General features: G+C 44.3%; 3 protein-coding genes across 8 annotated transcripts; 2 read left to right on the top strand and 1 right to left on the bottom strand.

The window, feature by feature from the left end:
- Positions 1-55: 55 nt before the first annotated feature.
- On the bottom strand, positions 56-11311 carry LOC106742744 (E3 ubiquitin-protein ligase UBR2). Of its 5 annotated transcripts, XM_014615970.1 has the most exons (4): positions 10686-10782; positions 10506-10591; positions 10366-10440; positions 56-10065 (listed from the first exon to the last, which is right to left on the bottom strand). In XM_014615970.1, the coding sequence occupies exons 1-4, from the start codon at positions 10722-10724 to the stop codon at positions 4710-4712; spliced, it is 5556 nt and encodes a 1851-aa protein (XP_014471456.1). In that variant the 5' UTR covers positions 10725-10782; the 3' UTR covers positions 56-4709. The 5 variants fall into 5 exon arrangements, with proteins under 5 accessions (XP_014471456.1, XP_014471457.1, XP_014471459.1 ...); XM_014615971.1 differs by lacking the exons at positions 10506-10591; positions 10686-10782 and adding an exon at positions 10830-11311 and having other exon boundaries at positions 56-10089; positions 10178-10440; XM_014615973.1 differs by lacking the exons at positions 10506-10591; positions 10686-10782 and adding an exon at positions 10830-11311.
- Positions 11312-11583: 272 nt separating this feature from the next.
- LOC106742746 (prefoldin subunit 2) lies at positions 11584-12925 on the top strand. The gene is made up of 3 exons (XM_014615977.1): positions 11584-11818; positions 12086-12209; positions 12320-12925. Exons 1-3 carry the CDS (start codon positions 11670-11672, stop codon positions 12497-12499), a joined length of 453 nt encoding a protein of 150 aa, XP_014471463.1. The 5' UTR covers positions 11584-11669; the 3' UTR covers positions 12500-12925.
- An 888-nt stretch (positions 12926-13813) lies between these two features.
- Positions 13814-21163, top strand: LOC106742723 (cullin-5). Of its 2 annotated transcripts, none has more exons than XM_014615923.1 (11): positions 13814-13993; positions 14409-14615; positions 14723-14902; positions 14970-15111; positions 15621-15935; positions 16041-16516; positions 16617-16880; positions 17023-17178; positions 18103-18383; positions 18666-18789; positions 18910-21163. In XM_014615923.1, exons 1-11 carry the CDS (start codon positions 13973-13975, stop codon positions 19102-19104), a joined length of 2361 nt encoding a protein of 786 aa, XP_014471409.1. In that variant the 5' UTR covers positions 13814-13972; the 3' UTR covers positions 19105-21163. The 2 variants fall into 2 exon arrangements, with proteins under 2 accessions (XP_014471409.1, XP_014471410.1); XM_014615924.1 differs by having other exon boundaries at positions 13963-14247.
- The last annotated feature ends 337 nt before the right edge of the window (positions 21164-21500 follow it).

Raw genomic sequence — 21500 nt, 5'->3', positions numbered from 1 at the left:
TGGTTGAAATATAAGAAAGCTTTGGATTACAAGCGATTAAATGTAAACGGTTTGCTTTTATGCATCAATTTTTGTATATTTAACTTCGGGAGTGTAACATATTCTTTTTTTTTTTTTTTAATTCGTGTCTTGGTTTCTCCAAATTTGCTTAATTTTTGAGAAAGAGTAAAGGTATGAAATCGTAGAGTTACAGTTTCGCTAAGAGATCGACTGATTCTAAATTAGTCAGAGAGAATAGATAGAATATCTTAATGTTGTTTATTAAAATCTTATATTTTGTACGCTTCGAGAGTATGCAATTATTTAACTAGCGGAAGTATAAAGAAAATCTCAATCAAAAGCTGGTTCAAAGGGACCCGTACAAGATTTTAACGTGAACTTCTTTATATATTCGGAGACAATCTCTTGTGATGTCTAATCTTACCCTCTTCAAGATTGATTTATTGTCTAAGAAATATAAAATAACGTGAACTTGCATAAACCAACCTCTTCTCTCTCTCTCTCTCTCATACGTTCTACACTTTTGCCACGCGAGTAACGTTCGAAGAAAAACAAACGGTCGAGAAACGAATGTGCACCTAAGCAGAACAAAAAGTCATGTAAAAGTCAAACTGACATCAAGATGACAATTATTTATAGAACAATTATATTATATATTATATAATTTATAGACAACTATATGTAGAAAATCAAAATGATATCATTTAACGTCTTAAACAGAACAGTAATTTGACTTTTTGATGACTGTATTGACTTGTCAATGAGTTCCTCATTTATGGCATTTTAGAACGCCCTTAAATTCCCCATATTCAACTGTTTATATTTTTTTTAAGGCTGCGTTCCGATATTTACTGCCGATACTTAAAATCTATAGTTCATGTTACATATACCATCGGTTTTTAGTAATGGCAATAAATATCGGAACGCAGCTTAAAAATACGCAACTATTCCTTACAAATAAATTGCTATTGCAAAAAAGTTTTAGTTGCATTTAAAATTATAATAAATTTTAATTTGTAATTTTAATTAGCCATATAAAACACAAGCAAAACTGTAATTATAATAAATAAAATATTGTTTGTACGAACAATTTTGTAGCTACTAACGTGTGCAACTTAAATATAACGAACAGTGTTTATTTGGAAAAAATTAAACCTGTAACTTCCAAAGTCATTATTTTATCCATTTTCTGCCATAATCAAAAAGTGACATTTGGAAGTCACTTTACTGTCATTTTGACGTTATTGTGATTTTTTGTTCCGCCTGGGTGATGCCACGAAACTTGCGCGCGCAGCCGTAATATATTATAAATACTATTTAAATTTATATCCTCTAAGAGGATGAAATCGCGTACGAGGAAAAGTTTTATCTCTAATTAAGAATTATCTAGCGATGTATCAGAACTTTCAGCGAGAGTACAAACGATCTTCTCAATGAAACTCGAAAGGATACTTACTATAATAGAATGTGAGTGTGTGTGTGTACGCCTATCTGTCGCGATATCTTTCACGATCTCCGTCGCGATTCCGTCGTGCAAATAATTCGTACTGCTTTGCTGAAAATCTCCCTTTCGTTATCTCTCTTAGCGGTATCAATTAAAGTGTACGGCGTATCTGAGTCAATGTACAAGAAATATTAGTCGTATGTATATGTATAATGCTATGTGCCGGACTAAACGGAAAATCTTGCAATGGTGTCGAAATGACGAGAAAATGATCCCGAGGAACTCACTTCCCGATCATAATTCGATCATCTTCCCGTCACCTTCGACGTCGCCGTGATTTCCCGTCCCGCCAGCAATCATTCGTAACAAATACGATATGCAACCTCGTATAATGTCCCTCCGTATTTCACAAGTCACCTTCAAACGCCGATTGATCATCGCGTTCTCTTACAAGCGATCTATAATTTACAGCGAGCACAATCTCGTGCTTATTGCTAAAAACTGGACGACAAGGCATACGCGTTGTAATTTTATTTAAACAATCCATGTCCGATCAACGTAGTAATCTACGTCTCTCGTTACATTGCAGTCTTCCGAACGCGCGCCCCGACGATAGTCTATCGACTCGACATATAATTCTGCGAGATTTATTCCGCGAGGATATCCTCGACGACGACGACGACATTGGTGAAAAAGTGAAGACCGTCAGCGAGGTAAACATACGCCTGCGGGTCTTCGTCGTCCTCTTATCACGGCGGCTCCGTTTTCGCACACACAAATGAGCAGAGCAGTAGAGTCCCTCGGTCAATTTTGCCAACCCGTACAATCGGTATGCGCTAAATAAGAGCTCCAAAATTCGCAGTCTCAGACCTAACACTAACCAGATATCCGGCCACTCGGATAACGAATAAGTGTAACTCTTCAAGTTCGTTGTCTTGTTTGGAGATTTGGATTTCCTGATATATTTTTTTGCAGCAATTCAAGGACTCAACCCTTTCAGTCGCACGCAATTCAGCGAGGAGCGGGCGGATCTTCACATCATGCATGATATTATAGGTTTGTGAGGTCGCTGAATTCAAAACCACTGTCGGATTCCTAAAAATTCAAAATGGTCCGATATGGCGACGGAATTTTCGAAAATTGAATCTATTTGCTTGAACGCCTTCAAACTTAATATAAAAGTTTCAAAAGGTACAAATTAATAATGTACAAAAATAACGTCATAAAATAATCAAAACGGTGAATCCAACTTGGCGGACAAAATGCTTGAAAATTGAACCTGTAAAAAAATCTGCAAAAATCCGTATTTCATTCCTTAGAGTATCTGTATTATTTATAACAAAATGATGTATTCAAATAATTATATGTCTGGAAAATAAATTCAATGCAAGAAAATAGCATATTTGTATTAATTTTGTATTAATTTGTTTATAACAACAAATATATTAACAATATTGAAGGAATAACCATTGAAGAGTGAAAACTGAACAATTGCATATTCGAAAATAAGAAAAAAAGACTCAATAGTATTGACAAATACTATATTATATAATTAAAAAAGGAAGATAAAAAAGGTGTTATAGATATGTGGCGCTGAAAGGGTTAAGCTGACTTAATTGAATCTGAATCCGATTCTCGATTCGGATCTCGATTCTGGTCCGCACCTGGATCCGAATAACTCGGATGATCCGAATAGCGCGGTTTCGGTTTCGAGTTTCCGGATGGGGGATCGATTTCGGACATTTGAATACCTGGGAACCCCGGCGCTAATTATTGTACTCATGACAGAGCGATAGCGTGACGGACAAAGGCAGCGGCTCGAATCACACGGTGGCTGCATGCGCAGCGTTAAATGCGACACCGAAGCGGTTCGGATATCAGCGTCGCGAAGTGACAAAGCTAAATACTGTAGCGTCGCGGATCCGACGCGATCATTGTCCGCGACTAGCAGCTAGAAGACCGACGATAAGAAACAGAGAGGCGTTACGTCACAGAATTTATTTCTTCACCATTGAAATTTTAAAAATTACTCCTCCAGATCAACTCCTCCCGCGAAATTTCTTTTACATTCTATCTACACGCGTTCGCCGAAGCGTTCCCGTCACCGCGCGTTCTCCTCGGCGCCCGAAACCTCAGGAAGCTCAGCGAATCGCGAAAGCTCGCGGCGGGCCCGACCAGGCTACAGTTTTTTTTGACGCATAAAATATCGAGCCTCCTAAAAAATATCAAACGATGGCAGGAATAATCGCGAACGGGACATGACTAGTCCCTAACTAGTGAACTCTCTTCGGACGAGGTGTGGACGAGGATGGAGAAGTGAAGGATGTGCTCTCTCTCTCTCTCTTTCTCTCTCTCTCTCTGGTCGACTTAGAGCAATTCGCGATCGGCGCTTTACAAAAGTGCATCACAGTGGATTGGCGTCCGGTTCGGCGACACGCGGCACCGCCATTCGCGTTCGAGCGAATCGGCCTGCGAATCAATGTGGCCACGTGCGTTATTCTACACAGAAGGTAGCGAATAAATTAACTCGAAGGTAGACACGGCGATGTGTGTATATGTATTTTGTCGTACGAGTGAATGTGTCGCTTGTTGCTCCAGGCCTTCCAGAGGAGTCTAGTGTTTCGGAAACGCAGGTCTCGTACAGACTACCGGTGTGAAACATTCGCTTGAATTTACGCCGTAAAAAAATCCTCCGAGGTCACGGAACGGAAGGGAAACACGACTGCGAGATCGACGGTCAGATAAAAGAAGTAATGTCGTTATTGGTTAGTTCTAGTACAAGCAACACAAAGCTTCTTTCGAGACAACAATTTGTTAATATATACGCGTATAAACAAATATGTATTTTAACATACAATTCAAGACACAGGGAGAGAAGGGGTTTCGTAAACTCTGAAAACAATCTAAAAACGACGTTGCAACGCTGGGAGAGAAACAATATTCAATCTCTCGTCGGTTCTAAATATACAAATTCACGTCCGCGAGGGAGAGCGCGCTTCTCTCTCTCTCTCTCTCTCTCTCTCTCGCAATAAATTAATTTTGTCACTGCAGCGACTCGAACGGACAATCAACGATATCACGATACCTAGGCTGCTGCTGCTGCTACATTCTCGTTTACGCTAAGCGTTAAAAGAATTACTCGACTTCACTTCCGCTTTCGTTTTTCTTTCTTTTTTTCGTGTGTTCTTTTTCTCCCTCTTTCTCTCATTCTTCCAAAGGTATTAGACAGCGTGGGGATCGCGCTGTTCCCGTTGGAATTACAAGGTTACATGTGCTGCCACTGGGTCGGCACCATGCTGCTCGAGGATTCGATGGCCCTCGCGATGGACTCGTGCAATTCGTGGCCCAGCCAGATGTAGTTGAGCCGCTGGTACTTCTCGTGGCTGAGGTGCAGCGGGTTGCCGCGGCGCAGGCCCTGGTCCGTCTCCCCGTACTCGTCGAGGTACGGCGGGCACATGTGGCTGCCGCGGGTCGGGCTGCGCAAGAACAGCACGTCGCACTCGCGCACCCGCAGGAACATGCCGACCCCGGTGCCGCATTTGGTCGTGTGGTAGGTGCACGCGCCCACCGACATCTTGTTCATCTCGGTCTGGCAGCAGTAACTCTGCGAGCACAGCATCTCACCACACACGAGGCACAGGGTGGGGTTGCGGGAGTCCTCCTGGTCGCTGTTCGGGCAGGTGAAGGTGGATATCGAGTTGATGAGATCGCTGTAGTCCTCCGGCAGGTCGATCAGTTTGTTCACCCTGAGCGGGTCCTTGACGACCGGCACCTTCTTCACGCCCAATAGGTGCTGCCAGACGGTGGGATGGCTCTTCCATACGTGCGTCAATTTCAGCACCACGTTCAGATGAGCGTTGATCAAGGCGCGACAGGTGGTGGGTAGACCGAGGTACACGCAGATGTTCTCGTACGTGTCACCGTGCGCCTGCATCAGGGCTTCCGGAGCCGGCACGTCGGTCACGTAGTGGAAGTAGAGGGCGCAGCATCGCAGGAACGGCCGGCAGCCGGTCTCCACCCGGCGCCACAGCTCGTTCGCGACGTTCTGATCGTTGATCTGCGTGCCGAGTATCTGCATCAGCACGAGGTCCGAGTCGGCGGCGTTCTCGGCCGCGGCGCCGTCCGCCTCGCGACTGTCCACGTCCATGCTGCTCTCGAGCGGGCCCAGGTCGATGGTAAACAGGATCTTCACGATGTGGCAGATGAAGACGAGCCTGAGCGCGTGCGACTCGAAAACGCCGCCCGTGATGATGGGCGGCGACGTGTCGTTGGGTTTCGTGTAAAAGAGGCTCGGCAACAGGTTGATCAACGGCACCAGCACGCCGAACGGGTCCCAGTCGAAGATGCAGGGCCCCTGGTTCTCCAGCAGCAGAGTCAGCAGCGTGATCGCCTGGCTCACCAGCATCTCTCGGTCCGCCCAGAGATGCGAGTGATTGGCGAACGACGCGGCCAACAGGGCCGACATCCTCGCGAGATTCTGCAGGCTGTCCCGCTGCCGGGAGGACAGGGCGCCGAGCAGCGGTTTCTCCATGTCGCGCAGCAGGAACTCGATCGCATGGATCGTGTAGGCCGTAGACTTCCACGCCCACAGCGGCACTTGTTCGTCGTCGATCGGGCTGGAGCCCTTCAGGTACGTCACCTGGGTGAACAACGCGGCGAACACTTGTATCATACTCTCCATACCGTCCGCGAGACGCGGCCCGGACTGCGAATACGCGGACTCGAAGGCGTCCGCCACCGCGTCTCCCAGCTCCCGTCGCAGTACGCTCATGGGAGGCACGATCGTCGCGTCCTCGTCCAGCATCTCCTCGTCCTCCACCTCCATGGTTTTCTTGCCGAACTTGCGGTTCGGCTTGCACTCGAGCGCGAGCCACATCACGTCCAGCCACTGCTCGAAGCTGACGTCCGGCTGTTTCTCGGGGGTCGGCTGTAGCATCCCCAGGGGCGGCACCAGCAGCAGAACGGTGTTGCTCAGGCACTCGCACAGCGGGCAAAGGTACTCGTGGTTCTCGGCGTCGAAACTTGCCGGCTGTCGCATACGGTAGGGACGACGGTTCTCCTTCGCGAGGACGTTATCGAAATAGTCCTGCCAGCAACGTCCGTGCATCACGTGGCCGCACGTGCTCGTGTACGGCGACGCGCCGAGCTTGGCCGACAGATACAGGGGATTGGTCTCGTCGTTGTCGGGCCTGCACTGGCACAGCACGGTGGACTGTTGCACGAAAGTAGCCAGCACCATCGCCGGCCCGGCGGCCGTCACCACCTGGTCCTCTTGGCAGAGGATGCAAGTGTAGGTCATCTGTTCGGGCATCCTGCTGGTCTGGCCGAGGCCGACGGCGACCGGCGCCTCTTCCTGCGAGGGCTCGGTCAGGTCCATCACGGAGCCACGCTCGCCGCTCTTGTTCGCCTCCAAGCTCGCCTCCTCGAACAACGTCGCGTTCTTCTTCATGAAGTGCTTCTGCATCGCGGCCATCTGCGCCATCACCTTGGCGCGTTTCTGCGCTGCCATCTTCGTGCGCCACTCCTTGTCCATCTTGTTGGCCTCGGCCATGTCGGCGGACTGCTGCTCGTCCTGCGGAGGGGCCGGCGTCACGTCCATTGCGACGTAACTGGCGACCTCGCGATACTTGGCCAGAACCCACGTCAGCAGGTCCTTGTGCGCCTCGATGCGCTGGTTGCTGGACAGGTCCTCCAGCAGCTTGTAGATGTTCCACTTGGCCGCTCTCTCGGGGAACGCGAGGAACGGGTAGTGGCCGGACTCTTGCTCCTGCAACGCGTAACCGATGAGATGCAGTATCTTGTGCACCTGCGACTCGGAGAAGCTCCTGGCGGTGAAATTCTGCGCTCGCTCCAACACGGTCCGCATGATGTGCAGCATCACGTCGCACTGCAGCAAATTCGCCACCAGGCTGAACGTCTCCGTCAGTCGGGGCAGTTTCGGCGGCGGGCAGCACTCCAGCTCGCCCAGGGCCTTCCTGCGTTTCCGCTGAGCCTCCTCGGATATGCTCAATTCCTCCTTGGTGTAGTGGTAAAAGAATATGTTGTACTCCGAGTAGAGATGTGGCTTCAGTTCGTACACACCTTTCCGCGCGGACAACCGCGCCGGTTTCTTGAAGTCGGCCACCTCGCATATCACCGTCTCCATGTCGGGCTCCAGATGCTGCGAATCGTCCACTAGTTGCTTGATAAGCTCCGAATGCGGCTGCGGCTTGATGCACAGCTGCTGTATGATCTCCTTCTTGAAACGGTCGTCCGCAGTTACCTGACCGACACCGGGCACGTATCTCTCGCCTATGATCGTGATGAGCAGGCCGAGGAACTCCTCCACTAGGCTGATCGTCTGCCTTATGCTATCCTCTTCCGGGTTCTTCAGGGCGTTCACCTCGAAGTCCGGGTGCGCCCAGTTGAGCAGGTTGAACTTGTTCAGAACGTGAATAAGGAATTCGTTACTCTCGATCAAGGATGCGCCGACTTGAAGCAGAACGATGTCGCGGTCCAGCATCTCGTGGCGGCATTTCACGCTGTGGTAGAAGAACAGTTGATTTAGCAAGGAGTAGCCGTTGCGACGCCACATGCCCGAATAAACCTGCGATATCATGACCTGCGCGGTCAGTACGGGCTCGATGATCTGCTCCGGCGTCGGTCTCGTCTGATTGATGAATTCCGGCGACTGGAAGTGCAGGTTGTACTTCTCCAGATGCAGGAAGAGGCCGGCGAGGAATCGCGAGAGCGGCAGGTGTATGGAGACCGGCTGGGACGACACGTCGTACTGCAGGCAGGTCGCGCTATGATCCGCCAGTTCTCGCACTTGGCTCGGCGCCGGTTCATTGCCCAGTTGCTCGTGCAGCTTCCTCAGCACCATTATGAAGGACTTGATCAGCACGACCTTGTCCGAGCCACACCACTCCAGGGCCAGAGTGATGACCGGCGCCAGCTTGAAGTGCAGGGTGATCGCCGACTCCCACTCGGGCTCGTATTCCATGTGCTGGCCGACCTGCCGCAACACAGCGTCCATGCACTGCATGCTGCAGAAGAGCGTGAACAGCAACGAGACTCCCTGCAGGTAGCCCCGTCTCAGCTCGTCGGTCCACTCGTCCGGCTTGGCGCTCAGCAAGTAGCGAAGATCGTAGAATATGAAGAGAGCCCTCTTGAAGGAGGTGTTCGGCGTGTTCCTCTCGAACTCCAGCTTTCCGGCCGCGTTGCACCGCCGGGCGCTCTCAGAGATGAGCGTGTTCAGCAGGATGAACAGTACGTCGTGATGGGCGATTAGATGATGGGCTAAAGTTGGCACTGTGAACAGCTGCACGGAGAGCGAGACGATGGAGAAGGAGTGGTCGTGGTCGTCCCGGATGAAGTCCTTCATCACCGAACCGTAGTTGTAAGTGAACACCACGGCGAGCGACTTCTTGCTCTCGTACTCCATGAGCATTCCGGTGATAAGCAGCCGATGCCACGAGGTCCTCGCGGTCTTCCACAGCTGCGAATCTCTCGTGAGGATGCCCTCGACGATCGAGGTGTCGGGTAGCTTGGTGTTTAAAGCGATGTTGCTGAACAGCACGCGAAAGCCCTCGCACTGGCTTATGAACTGTTGCAGCCAATTGAGCAGTTTCATGGAGAACATCTGATGGGCGACCACGTGAGTGTGCAGGACCAGTACCTTGAGCGGCCGGTTGCTGTGGCGCGAGGTGAACCTCTCGATGTCCGACCTCAGTTCGTTGCAATGCCGGAACACCGAGCACCTCACCACGGCCCTGCCCTCCCTGTCCACGTTGTTCACGTATTCCACCGCGTCCCGCTGCAAGCACTTGAGGACGCGCACCAGGGTGGTGATCACTTGATCGAAAGTGTGAGTCTCGTCGTTAAAAAGCACCGTACAGTAACTGTCGAAATCGTCCAGTTTCTCCGCGGCTAGGTCGAAGCACGAGTCCTTGACGCACAAATTCGCCGGCAGCGCCACCGTGTACTTGAGAGTCAGCAGCTCGTAGCAGTACTCCAGCACGGCCTCGAACGCTACCACCGCTCGTTCGGCGATGTCGCCGGGTAGCTTGTTGCCGCGCGACTCCTTCGACTGGGTACCGGCCATGTGTATCTCGCAGAACGGGTCCTTCTTCCAGGCTTCGGTGTCGCCGCAGTCGCAGCAACCACCCCCGCCGGACGTGCCCATCTTGTACTTGTGATCCCGGTGAGCGGACTGCTGGAAGCAGCCGACGCACAAAACACAAGTGGAGTCCACACCGCACTGCCGACAGCTGTAGGTTGGCTCGCCCATCTTGAACACGCGGCCGCACATCGACGGCGGATTGTCCATCTTGGTGAGCTCCTTCAGGACCGTCTGCGGGTCGCCGTTGCAGATGAATCTCTCCAGAGGGCTGAACAGTATCTTCTGCGCCTTTGCCTCGTCGATGTTCCACGCCAGGCAATTGCCGTTGCGCTCCGGACTGTAGATCTTGGGCACCCACACTCGCCAAAATTCCCGGAAGTTCAGGCTGGTCAACACTCCCTTGTTCATCTTCTCCATCCACACGTCTATGCATGACAAGCCTGTGTCGGGGAATACAGGGGAATCCTCAGCCGCCACCTGAGGCAGCAGCCGACTTTCCACGTTCTCGTTACTCATCTTGCTTAAATAACCCAAACAATATGTACTGAAACAACGGATACAAGTTGAAAGATACCATGGAATTCATGGACACGAGGATAAGTGAGAGACAGTGATGTCATGTGAATACTAACCAATAGAATATGCACTATCAAAGTGATCGAAGATATGATATACTATTGGCAGATAAATTCGCATTTTAATAATCTTCTTAGATAGCCGATTCATCCAACGTTTGACCGAAAAATATCATTAAGATCTACCATAGGTTCTCTTATATTGTAATATAAGCAATTAATCAAGTAATTATTCCAATAATTACTCTCTCTCTCTCTCCCTCTCTCTCTTCAAAGTTCTTATTGCGCACGTGATATCTTCATTATCGGTGGTTCGCAATCTGAAAACAGCAATTCATCGTTGCGTGAGTTCACGCTTCCAAGCGGATTTAAACCAAGTACGCACGCTCTCGAGTCCCGTCGCGCAGATACCCGCTTCGATTCGACGTCTCCGCGCGAACGCGAAAAACGCCCGTGTATTCCGATGAAATGCTGAAACGAGAAGCGCAACGACGACGACTGCTACAACTGCCACCACCACGGTTGCACCAGACATTCTCCCCCCGAACTACACTTTTTAGCATACCTTTCTCCGTGGGCGCTTATATACGCGTACAGGCGTCATATATGTCGCGCATTAGTCAACGCGGCGGTGCGACATATAACAACATCGGCGACTTTTCGGCGCAACGGGACTATTTTTAACTTCGTTCCCGAGGACGATACTCACTGTTGTGACGAACGGGTCAAGGTTAATAAAAGGTGCCGCGGATGTTCTTTGTCTCTCGTCTAGAATTCCACGATGCGCGACCCCGCTCCGCGAATCACGCCGAGCGTCCGTCGTCCGCGTCCGCTCGTGACGCGCCGGTGTGTGCCCACGGTGGCACCTCAACGCACGTACGTCGATCACGGACACGCGAACGTTGACATTTTGCGGCGAAACGACAAGTAATATTCCTCGCACAGCTGCTCGCAACGATGCACAAAATGGCTTGTGAACTCGACGGCGGACCGAGACTATACGTCCACTAGAGCGCACGTGGCGGATCGGAGTCGCGCAGCGCCATCTATCGAGACTCTCTTCCTCGGATTTTGGGATACATGTGCGTGCATCCTTTCTTTCTCCGTTCCTACACGCGTTAAATCCGCTGGATCAGGTTTTGGTTTCTGCCCACAGGACGCGGCAATGCTCATCGCACGGCGGAAATTCATGCGGTAGTCAATCAACATACCGTTTTTCGGCAAGAACTAGAAGCTTATTGGCTACCGCGCGAACTTCCGCCGCGCGGCAAGCGTTGCTGCGTCCTGTGGGCAGGAGCCATTTCTCTCTCAATTTTGATGATGCGATCGCACATATCACGAACCCTATCGAATTTGTACTTCCGAGACGAGAACGGAAGTGTCGGGAACTTCAGCGGAAGTCAATTGCAAACTGCATATTATGTTCCGGAGATTGTTAGCGCTACTACTCGATTTACCGTGTTCATGGCCGTGTTTACTACAGGCTTCCCAACTGTTTCTTACCGCTGCTGTCCGATACTGTTGCAGAGTCGCGATCGAAATTCCAAATATGGCCAGCGAGAAGAAATCGACGAAAGCATCGTCGAAAGATGCGAAATCCAACGAGCAAATACTTACGGAGTTTCAGACGCTTCGAAACGAACAGAGAATGATGGCGAATAAACTGTCCGAAATGGAGATGGAATTGAACGAACATAAGTATGAGTCAGCTAACCTGTACGCCTGCTATTTCCCATTCGAAAAATCAATTCGTTGAAAACACGCAAGGGAAATTTCTCGTTAACGTAAAGTCAGACAAATTGTGCGGATTCCGTTATTATTCGCAAAATTCGGTCGACTTTTAAGATAATTCTTGGCTTATAATTTTAAGATAATTCTCGCTTGTAATTTGTTGTCTATCATCGATCATAAAAAAGTAAAGAAAATGCGTAGTGCGGCATTTGATTGGTGCAATTAATATTTCAGAATTGTTATTGACACGTTAAAGAATGTGGATCCCAAAAGAAAATGTTACAGAATGATCGGTGGAGTTCTGTGCGAACGTATAGTAGAAGATGTAATGCCTGCTCTGGTGACAAACAAAGAACAGGTATATTTTGTCATATTTTTATCAGTATTGTTACTCGATTTCTTTATTTATGGAAGTAAAAATATATCCCTGGTATGTATATATAATAACACCAGAATATGTGTTTTCAGTTAATGAAAGTAATAGATGCACTGAATGACCAATTGACAAAGAAAGGAATTGAGATTAATGATTACAAGGAAAAGCACAATATTAGAATCAGAGGACAAGATGATATGCAGCGACAAGAGGAGGACAGCAACAAAGAAGCCAAGCGAAACGCGATTGTTGTGAATCCAATTGAAGTTTGAGTGTAATAAATACTTGCTTTTTTTGGTATCATAAATTAAGGCATTTATGTACTATATCAGGATTGGTAATTTATCTAACGAGTTGCATATTATACATTTCATATTGCTCTTGGTATTTATTTATAGAATTTTGATGCACAACTCATGATAAGTTAACAAAATTTTGCTGTTAAATTTTATGCCGCTATTTGTCTTATAAATATTTACTAAGAAAATGACACATCATAACAATTCTGTGAAAGCAAAGATAGCATATACGTATAGATATAGTTCTCTACTGAAATTTTTTGATCACTTGTATCTCTGACGTTACGCGTCGAAGGTAAAATAAGAACATTCGTATGTTTCTTCAGTGTAACAAAGTTTATATATTCAATTTCCAGCCATATCCAAATTTACACATTTAAACATTAAATAAGTAGACGTAAATTCATGTAAATATAGAAGTCAAAAGAAAATGTAATAAAAATAGAGAAAAATCACAGGTCAGTTTTCAAACAAAAAAAAAAGACTTGAAAATCTTAACTCTGCGCCTATATGCGCCTATATGTTGTAATTATTTTAAGTTTATCTTCAGATGCTATACGAATTACTTCATTGGCTACGGAGTATCTGAAGATAAATTTTAAACAATTTTTAATATAAAATCTGTATAAATACCGTTCATAATCCAATCTTATATTTAACTTCAGGCAGGATTTGTTAGACGCTTCAAATTGTTTTAGCTTCATGACATCACATTCACATGATCAAACTCTGTGATAAAAAAAAGAAGCATTTGCAACGTTAAATGGACTGGAGCCTTATTCTCGGAAATATGTGTAAAATATCGCATACGATAGTTAGGTAAGGTCCATTCATACTACAATGATCTATATGACGATCCAAAGCGCTTGCCGCGTGAAATGGATCCTTAATATCGCATGCGATATTCTTTACGAGAATCATTGACATTCTTAAGTTTATTTTAAAATTCCATACAACCAATGAAACAACGTTCACAGCATTAGATGCGCTTTACAATAAAGATGAGCTTTAGGGCGATATAAGAGATCGATTATAAATATCGTCCTACATGTCCTGACGCCTGAAATGGACCAATCGCGGACCGAATATAGAGAATACCCTTTCGCTACGCTTTTCATATTAAAGCCAGCGGTACACGATGCTTGTTTTCGTGCTGGATTGCTTGTTGGATGGAAATACTGCGTTGTGATTGGTGCATTTCCAAAAATGGATGACAATCAAAACGCAGTATTTCCATCCAGCAAGCAATCCAACATGAAAACAAGCATCGTGTGCCACTGGCTTTAGACAGCAGTTGGTCGACTTCTTCGTGCGTGTGCGACTATGTGAACTTGTGTGGATGAGCCTTTATGATCGGACTCGCACACATGTAACTTTGCATGCCCATTGGCGTAATTCCTGTAGATCCGTGTGAATTTCGCTGAACGAGCATGTCAAAAATTTGTGATGGCGGCGGCGATGCTGAAGGTTAGTCGACGTTAAATAAACAAATTACCGCTGAAAAATATGATAAACTCCGTCGACTCGGCCGAAATAGGACGTCGACCGTTAAGATTGTTTTACAATTCAATCGCGGATTACACGATAGCGGACGATTACTTGGTGAAACGTGCCAACGATATTCAAATTCACCTGGCATCGAACTCGAAAAATAGACTTCATTTTTGTTTACCGTCTAATAATCACTTTAACGATACGATAATTAGACGATCAATTAAATGGTACGACGTTCGTCGATGCGTTTGTATTTTAAGTGCTCGTTTGCCCAGAGATACCGCTTTGGTAACTCTTCATCATGAAAACGTATCGGCAATTTGCACTTTGCGCTTACCGTTTTCTTTTCATTTATACGTTTAATGAAACGTGATGTATTAATATTCAGGATAAATCACAGTTCACATTCGAGGACAAGTGGCCATGTATGCGACCCATTATATTGAAACTACTTAAGCAAGAACCGGTGACGCAAGCTGAATGGCAAGATTTATTTTACTCAGTCCAAGTATGCCTTTGGGACGACAAAGGACCTCCCAAATTACGGGATGCTCTGAGGGAAGATATAATGGATTTTATAAGACAAGCTCAACAGGTGGGAACAATTGTTTTATACCAACATTAGAATTTTATTTATATGGCACGTCTGCTTCGTTTGTCTTGTTAGAATAGCGACTTTTTACGAATCACAGTTTTGTGCAGAGAGTTTTAGCGCATCAAGAAGACCAAGCATTGTTGAAAGCATACATAGCAGAGTGGAGAAAGTTTTTTACACAATGTAACTATTTACCGACGCCATTTAGGCAATTAGAAACCTATCTCGCAGGGAAAACTAGCTCGAATATACAAAAAAGGAATCAACCCGATGACATTGTTAGAAAAGTAAGAGGAAACCTATGTATGTGTACACGATAATTAATTGTCTCTATATACTGTTTCGTCTTTGCAGTTGATGTTGGATAGTTGGAACCAAAGTATATTCAATGAAATAAAGCAAAGACTTCAAGATTCGGCCATGAAATTGGTACACGCTGAGAGAAACGGTGAAGCATTCGACTCACAGCTGGTTATTGGGGTCAGGGAATCTTATGGTAACAAATAAAATTATACTATATGCTTATTTCAAGATAGAATAAATGTATGCCTCTGTGATCGAAACATTAATTTAAAACAGACTAATAAGAGACACAGATTGACGTTTATGTGAAAGTAATGTTTGATAAGAAAATCGAAATGTTGGTAAACTTTAGAATATAAATTTAATCAATTATAATATTAACACATTAACGGCGGGCGATATTTTGTGTGATCATAAAAACTTTAAGGTACAGTCGAGCTAAATTGTATTACTACGACTCCCGCCTTTAAGCCGCAGTCGAGCTAAATCGTAGTACTACGACTCCCGCCCTTAATGTGTTAATATAATATTAAGGAATATGAATTATATTTATACCAAACAATATTAATTATATTAGAATATAAACAAGAATATAAATACAATTTATCAGCGGTGGCTGTTATTAGCCCGTTTTTATATTAATATTTATTTCAACTTAATACCAACGTAATATCTTCTCGTAACGTTGTTTAATTGTTTCAGTAAACCTGTGTTCAAATACAAACGACAAGCTCCAGATATACAGGGAGAATTTCGAGGCAGCTTACATAGAGGCTAGCGAGAGGTTTTACTGGGTGAAAGCGCCGGAGTACTTGTCCGCACACGGCGTGGAAAACTACATGCGTTACGCCGATTCCAAGTTGAGGGAGGAGGAACTACGCGCGCAGAAGTACTTGGAGCCAAATAGCGCGAGTATACAACGATTGACAGACTGTTGTGTGAGAGTGTTAGTGGCCACGTTCAAAGTAGCCATACTTACGGAGTGTCCACAGATGATCCAGCATCATCAAACCGACAGTGAGTAACGCTCGTCTTCGCGTCGCATTGACATCGGTCAACTTGCGACGAGACGCGTGATCACTCGTCGTCAATGTTATTATCGTGAAAAAAAAATGATTGCAGAACTTCGTCTAATGCTAAAGCTAATGGACAGGGTCCCCGACGGCGTTGGTCCCATGTTGAAGAATCTGGAGGACCACATCGCAAGCGCCGGTCTGGCGGACATGATGGCAGCTGTAGACATTATTACGCAAGACTCCGAGAAATACGTGGAAAGACTGTTGGATCTCTTCCGTAGATTTTCTACGCTCGTTAAAGAGGCGTTCGACGATGACCCGCGGTTTCTTACGGCACGAGACAAAGCTTACAAGCTCGTTGTCAATGATGCAACGGTATTTAAATTAGAATTGCCTTGTCGGCAGAGTTCCGGACTCGGTGGTTCGGCAGTTTTAAACAGCAAACCTCCTGTTAACAATACCGGACAGCCCGAGTCGAAGTGTCCGGAACTCCTTGCGAATTACTGTGATATGCTCCTTAGGAAAACACCCCTCAGTAAGAAATTGACTTCTGACGAGATCGAAAGTAGGTTGAAGGACGTGGTTAGTATCTGTGACTGAAATTGTTGACCCCCTCTTTCTCCCTTTCATTTTCTTTCTTTTATGGGTTTTGGTACTGATTTCACATCGAATTTCGTTTCAGCTATTGGTGTTGAAGTACGTTCAAAACAAGGACGTGTTCATGCGTTATCACAAGGCACACTTAACCAGACGATTAATATTGGACACGTCCTCGGATTCGGAAAAGGAGGAGAACATGGTAGAATGGCTTCGGGAAGTAGGGATGCCCGCAGATTATGTGAACAAGTTAGCCCGTATGTTTCAAGATATTAAAGTGTCTCAAGATCTGAATCAACAATTCAAGGAGCAATGTCGTGCAGCTCTTGCAGATAGCATTAATATCAAGGTAATCGTTTCGTTTTATCGCGTGTATGCGCGATCTCATGTGAAATTGCAATTCTCATTGTAAAAAAAGGGAAAACTTACTATGTTCGTTACGGAAACAGGTTTTTTACTTCGAGTGTGTGACATCGTGATATCACTTGCAGATACTCAATGCGGGTGCGTGGGCTCGAGGTAGCGAACGCGTTACTGTGAGCCTGCCTCTTCAACTGGAAGACTATATCCCAGAGGTTGAAGAATTCTACAAAAAGAAGCACAGCGGACGGAAATTGCTGTGGTATCATCACATGTCTAACGGCACGGTACAGTACACATTAACGAAACGTTGTCAGACGCTCCGGTTTTAGGGTTGTATTGTTATCGCGAATATAACGATCTTATAATTTGCTTGTGATATTTTATATATAATTTACAATGTATATTGTATAAAAAGATATACTTGATATATACAAGGTGACCCAGACCAACAGAGACAAACTTCGCGAGGACGGTAAAATGGGCTGAGGTGAACACAAAAGTCTACCATTTTGCAAATAATCACGCAAAAATTCGAATTATTAATTATTGAAAATGGCCATGTTTAAAGACGTTTTAATTAATAACTCGAAAATTTGCGTGTTATTTGCTAAATGCCTTTTTTGTTCAGAATAGCCTACAAATAGAGGAGATCGGGGCTAATTGGCTAACCAATTATTTGTGCAGAGATTTCAAAATCAAAAGGTGTTAAAAATGGTTATAAAATCCCTACTTGCTCGATTCTGTAACCTATTAGGAAACAAAAGAAATAATCAATTAACCAATTTACCCTTTTAGTCAACTCTCCCTGGTCTCCTCTATATAATAGCTGTTGTAAATTAAACCACTGAACAAAGAAGTCTTTCACTATTTTGAACAATACGTACATTTTTAAAGAATTTTTATTAATTAAAGAACCTTCTATGTTTCATAGCTGTTCTCAATAATTAATAACTCGAGATTTTATATGGTTATTTGATTGTAAATGATAAAGAATTTTTTTATTATCTTCAATGTTATATGAAGTTTGCCTCTATTGGTTCACGCACGCACGCACGCACGCACGCACGCACGCACGCACGCACGCACGCACGCACGCACGCACGCACGCACGCACACACGCACGCACGCACGCACGCACGCACGCATATACACACACACACACCATTTGTATAATTTAATTTATATTAATCACGATGTCGTTGTTTCAGATCACTTTTTCGAATCAAGTGGGACGCTTCGACGTGGATGTAACGACCTTCCAAATGGCGGTGCTATTCGCGTGGAATCAACGACCTCTTGAGAAGATTTCATACGAGAATCTCCGATTAGCTACCGAACTTCCGGATCCTGAACTGAGACGGACTCTGTGGTCTCTGTGTGCCTTCCCGAAGTTAAAAAGGCAACTTCTCTTGGTGGAACCGCATGCCCATACCCCGAAAGATTTCGGAAATGATACGAGATTTTGGGTCAATCAGGAATTCGCTATTGTGTTCGTATCAAGTTGTCGGATTGTTAAAAAACACGCGATACATTCAATGAAATTAGAATTTTGTTGTTAGTTTAATTAATTAGCTTCGCTTCTCTTTCTCTCCTTTTCACTCTCATTAACAAATAAGATTTATCTCATTATTTACATTTTTTCAAGTTCACATACACAGAGACGATAATATGGAAATTTGTGTTCTTGGAAGGAATAATATGTAAAACAATAATTTAAAAAATGATATCGTTCTGTGTGATGTAATTAATAATTGCGATATTTTCATATTAGGAAAAACGGCAAGTTACAGAAACGAGGGAAGATCAACTTGATAGGACGTCTTCAATTATCAACGGAGCGTAGCAAGGAGGAGGACAACCAATCTATCGTACAACTCAGAATATTACGAGTACAGGTACGTCGCGAAAGTTTCACAATGAAGCAGCACACGACGTAGAAAAATATCGATGAACATTTATTCTTTATCTCTCGAGTCGTAGACTACAGTAAGTAATTTTGCGTGTCTCATCCACAGGAGGCTATCATCAAGATTTTAAAGATGCGCAAGACGATCGGCAACGCTCAGCTACAAACCGAACTAGTGGACATACTGAAAAACATGTTTCTACCGAGTAAGAAGATGATAAAGGAACAGATAGAATGGCTCATTGAACACAAGTATATTAGCAGGCACGACGATGACATTAATACATTTGTGTATGTAGCGTAACACGGAATTATGACATATACGTATAGGATTCGAACTATGTGGGTAATATTATATTTTTATATAAAAAAGATTTAATTTTCTCGTGTGCGAGGATATAATACGTTCGAGTCCGCCGTATGCCGCTAGATTTTCTGCTTGTTTTGCGCGTTTTGATATTCTCACGAGGCGAAAAGGAAGAGCGATGTATTTGGTTGGATCCCTCGAGATAAGAAACGTAAATGGGGCAAGTGTCATATCGCATCTACTCAACAATCGACGATACATTGTCACATATGAGTAAAACCTGATGTTATAGATATCATTCAACTGGAGAAAATATCGCAATAATGAGAAAACGACCACGTACAACTTACGGTGCCATGCGATCGACATCGTGTATGCCGTACCATTCCTTAGGTGGAAAATTACACAATTTTCAGCCTTATACACAATCCATAAAGTTGAGAATGAACAACCATAAGATTAAACATCGCGTAAATAACCCTATAAAGGCCAGTTTCAGAATCTCATATTAATTTAATCGGTCAATTAAGTGTCAGCGGTGGTTGCTTATTTCTAGTCAGTTTTGCTCAACGACAAATGCAATTTATCAATTCCGTTGAGTTAACCGTCGGTTGAACTTAACCAGAATTGGTGAAAGTCATCTTATTACAAGAATCAAAGAGAAAAGCTGTGTATATCAGAAGTTTGCTGGGAAATCAAACCTGGGATCTTCCACTTGCCACTTACTCTTATCACTGAGCTACGTAGGCTCCCGTCCCACTCTCTCTCTCTCTCTCTCTCGCCCTCTTATTAGATACTTGTCAAGATGGTATTTCCCTAATTCGTTTTATATCTTGTACAATGATATTATATTGGCTCGAATTGTAATGATTTTACTTTTATATTTACACGATTTTTAATCTTACGCAATTTTTAATCTTATAGTTGTGATCATTCTCAACTTTATGGATTGTGTATAAGGGTGAAAATTGTGTAATACTGAAAAACATGTAATTTTTTTATCTAGAAATGGTACAGCGTACATAACGCCGATTGCACTATGAAAAATGAAGCTTGCAATACGTCATTCGTTTCGGCGTCGATTTATACCAATCTACGTAAACGAACATTGAATTAGAAGAGATCTCGGATTAAATTGAGAACAGACAAATTTCGAGTGAACACTAACGCTGTTTCAATTGTCTATATTTCACCAAAAATACTTTTGTCAGATGTGTATGTGTACATACACACATATAAACACACACACACAATATATATATATATATATATACATATATATATATATATATATATATATATATACACACATATATATATATATAATTTTTTTTTTAGTTCGTACTGCGTTAAATTTCTCAAAAGAAAAGAGGGATATTTTACAATGTCAACGCAATTGACGAGAATTTGGCACTAAGGACGTCGGTAGATCCTTGCACAAATCTGAAGACGACAGACTTGCACGTGTATATGTACATTGACTTAAATTCAATCTCGTAAACAATAAAAATTCGCATATACTTGAATAAATATATACATACTGTACTGTTTTTTGCATACAAACTTACTCATCGCTAATAGATGTCAACTACCGCGAGAATTTCCTTCGGGTTTGCTACCTGCTCGTCTTCGAGTCGTGTAACACATTCTTGATTTAGTCCTAGAGTTTATAATGGTTTGTAATCAAGTTGCGGACGGCGTTCGCGCGAAGACGTTCGTAATTCATTAATTTTCAAAGTATACATTAAAAGCCCGACGAATATATAATGTTCGATGGCCTATAAATACTTTATAATGTGTAAGCATGTACCTCGCAACATCAAACTTGATTTTCGAGCGGTGATAGAGATATTCGTGTATTTTTATGATTTCTACATCTGGTTTAGTCATTGGGATGGTTCGAATCGTCGGATTAAACCGGAAAGTAGTTACTTAAGCAAAATAATGACGCGTGACGTGCGGTTATATGTATAAAGCTTTTATATCACTTAAATAAGTGACAGACGAGTGTAATGGTATAAAATTTCAATGAATTAAACGACAGAATATTTCATAACTGTGTACAATATGTCATTATCGAGTTGACAATTTCTGTTTTTTTTTTTTTTCCTTTTCGCCTGTTATATCATAGCGTTTCATGTGGCAACAACGAGTGTAACACGTCAGGCTATGCATCTCAGAATTTTTAACGTAAAATAATTTGTATTTATATTTTCTTCATCGATACAAATCATTTGTACATCGCTTCCATCGGTGTAATGTAATTTATATACGTATTTTGCTCGCGGGTTTACTCTCGGTTATTCGGTAATGAAGAATCAAATTGAATAGACAAGACGGTTCTCACACGTCGTCCCACCGAAACGGGAGAATATTAACGGTATATCGCGCTA

Source organism: Dinoponera quadriceps, unplaced genomic scaffold (assembly GCF_001313825.1).
Source record: "Dinoponera quadriceps isolate SergipeBrazil2010 unplaced genomic scaffold, ASM131382v1 scaffold589, whole genome shotgun sequence".
Taxonomy (NCBI): domain Eukaryota; kingdom Metazoa; phylum Arthropoda; class Insecta; order Hymenoptera; family Formicidae; genus Dinoponera; species Dinoponera quadriceps.
This window is presented reverse-complemented; position numbering and strand designations above follow the sequence as displayed.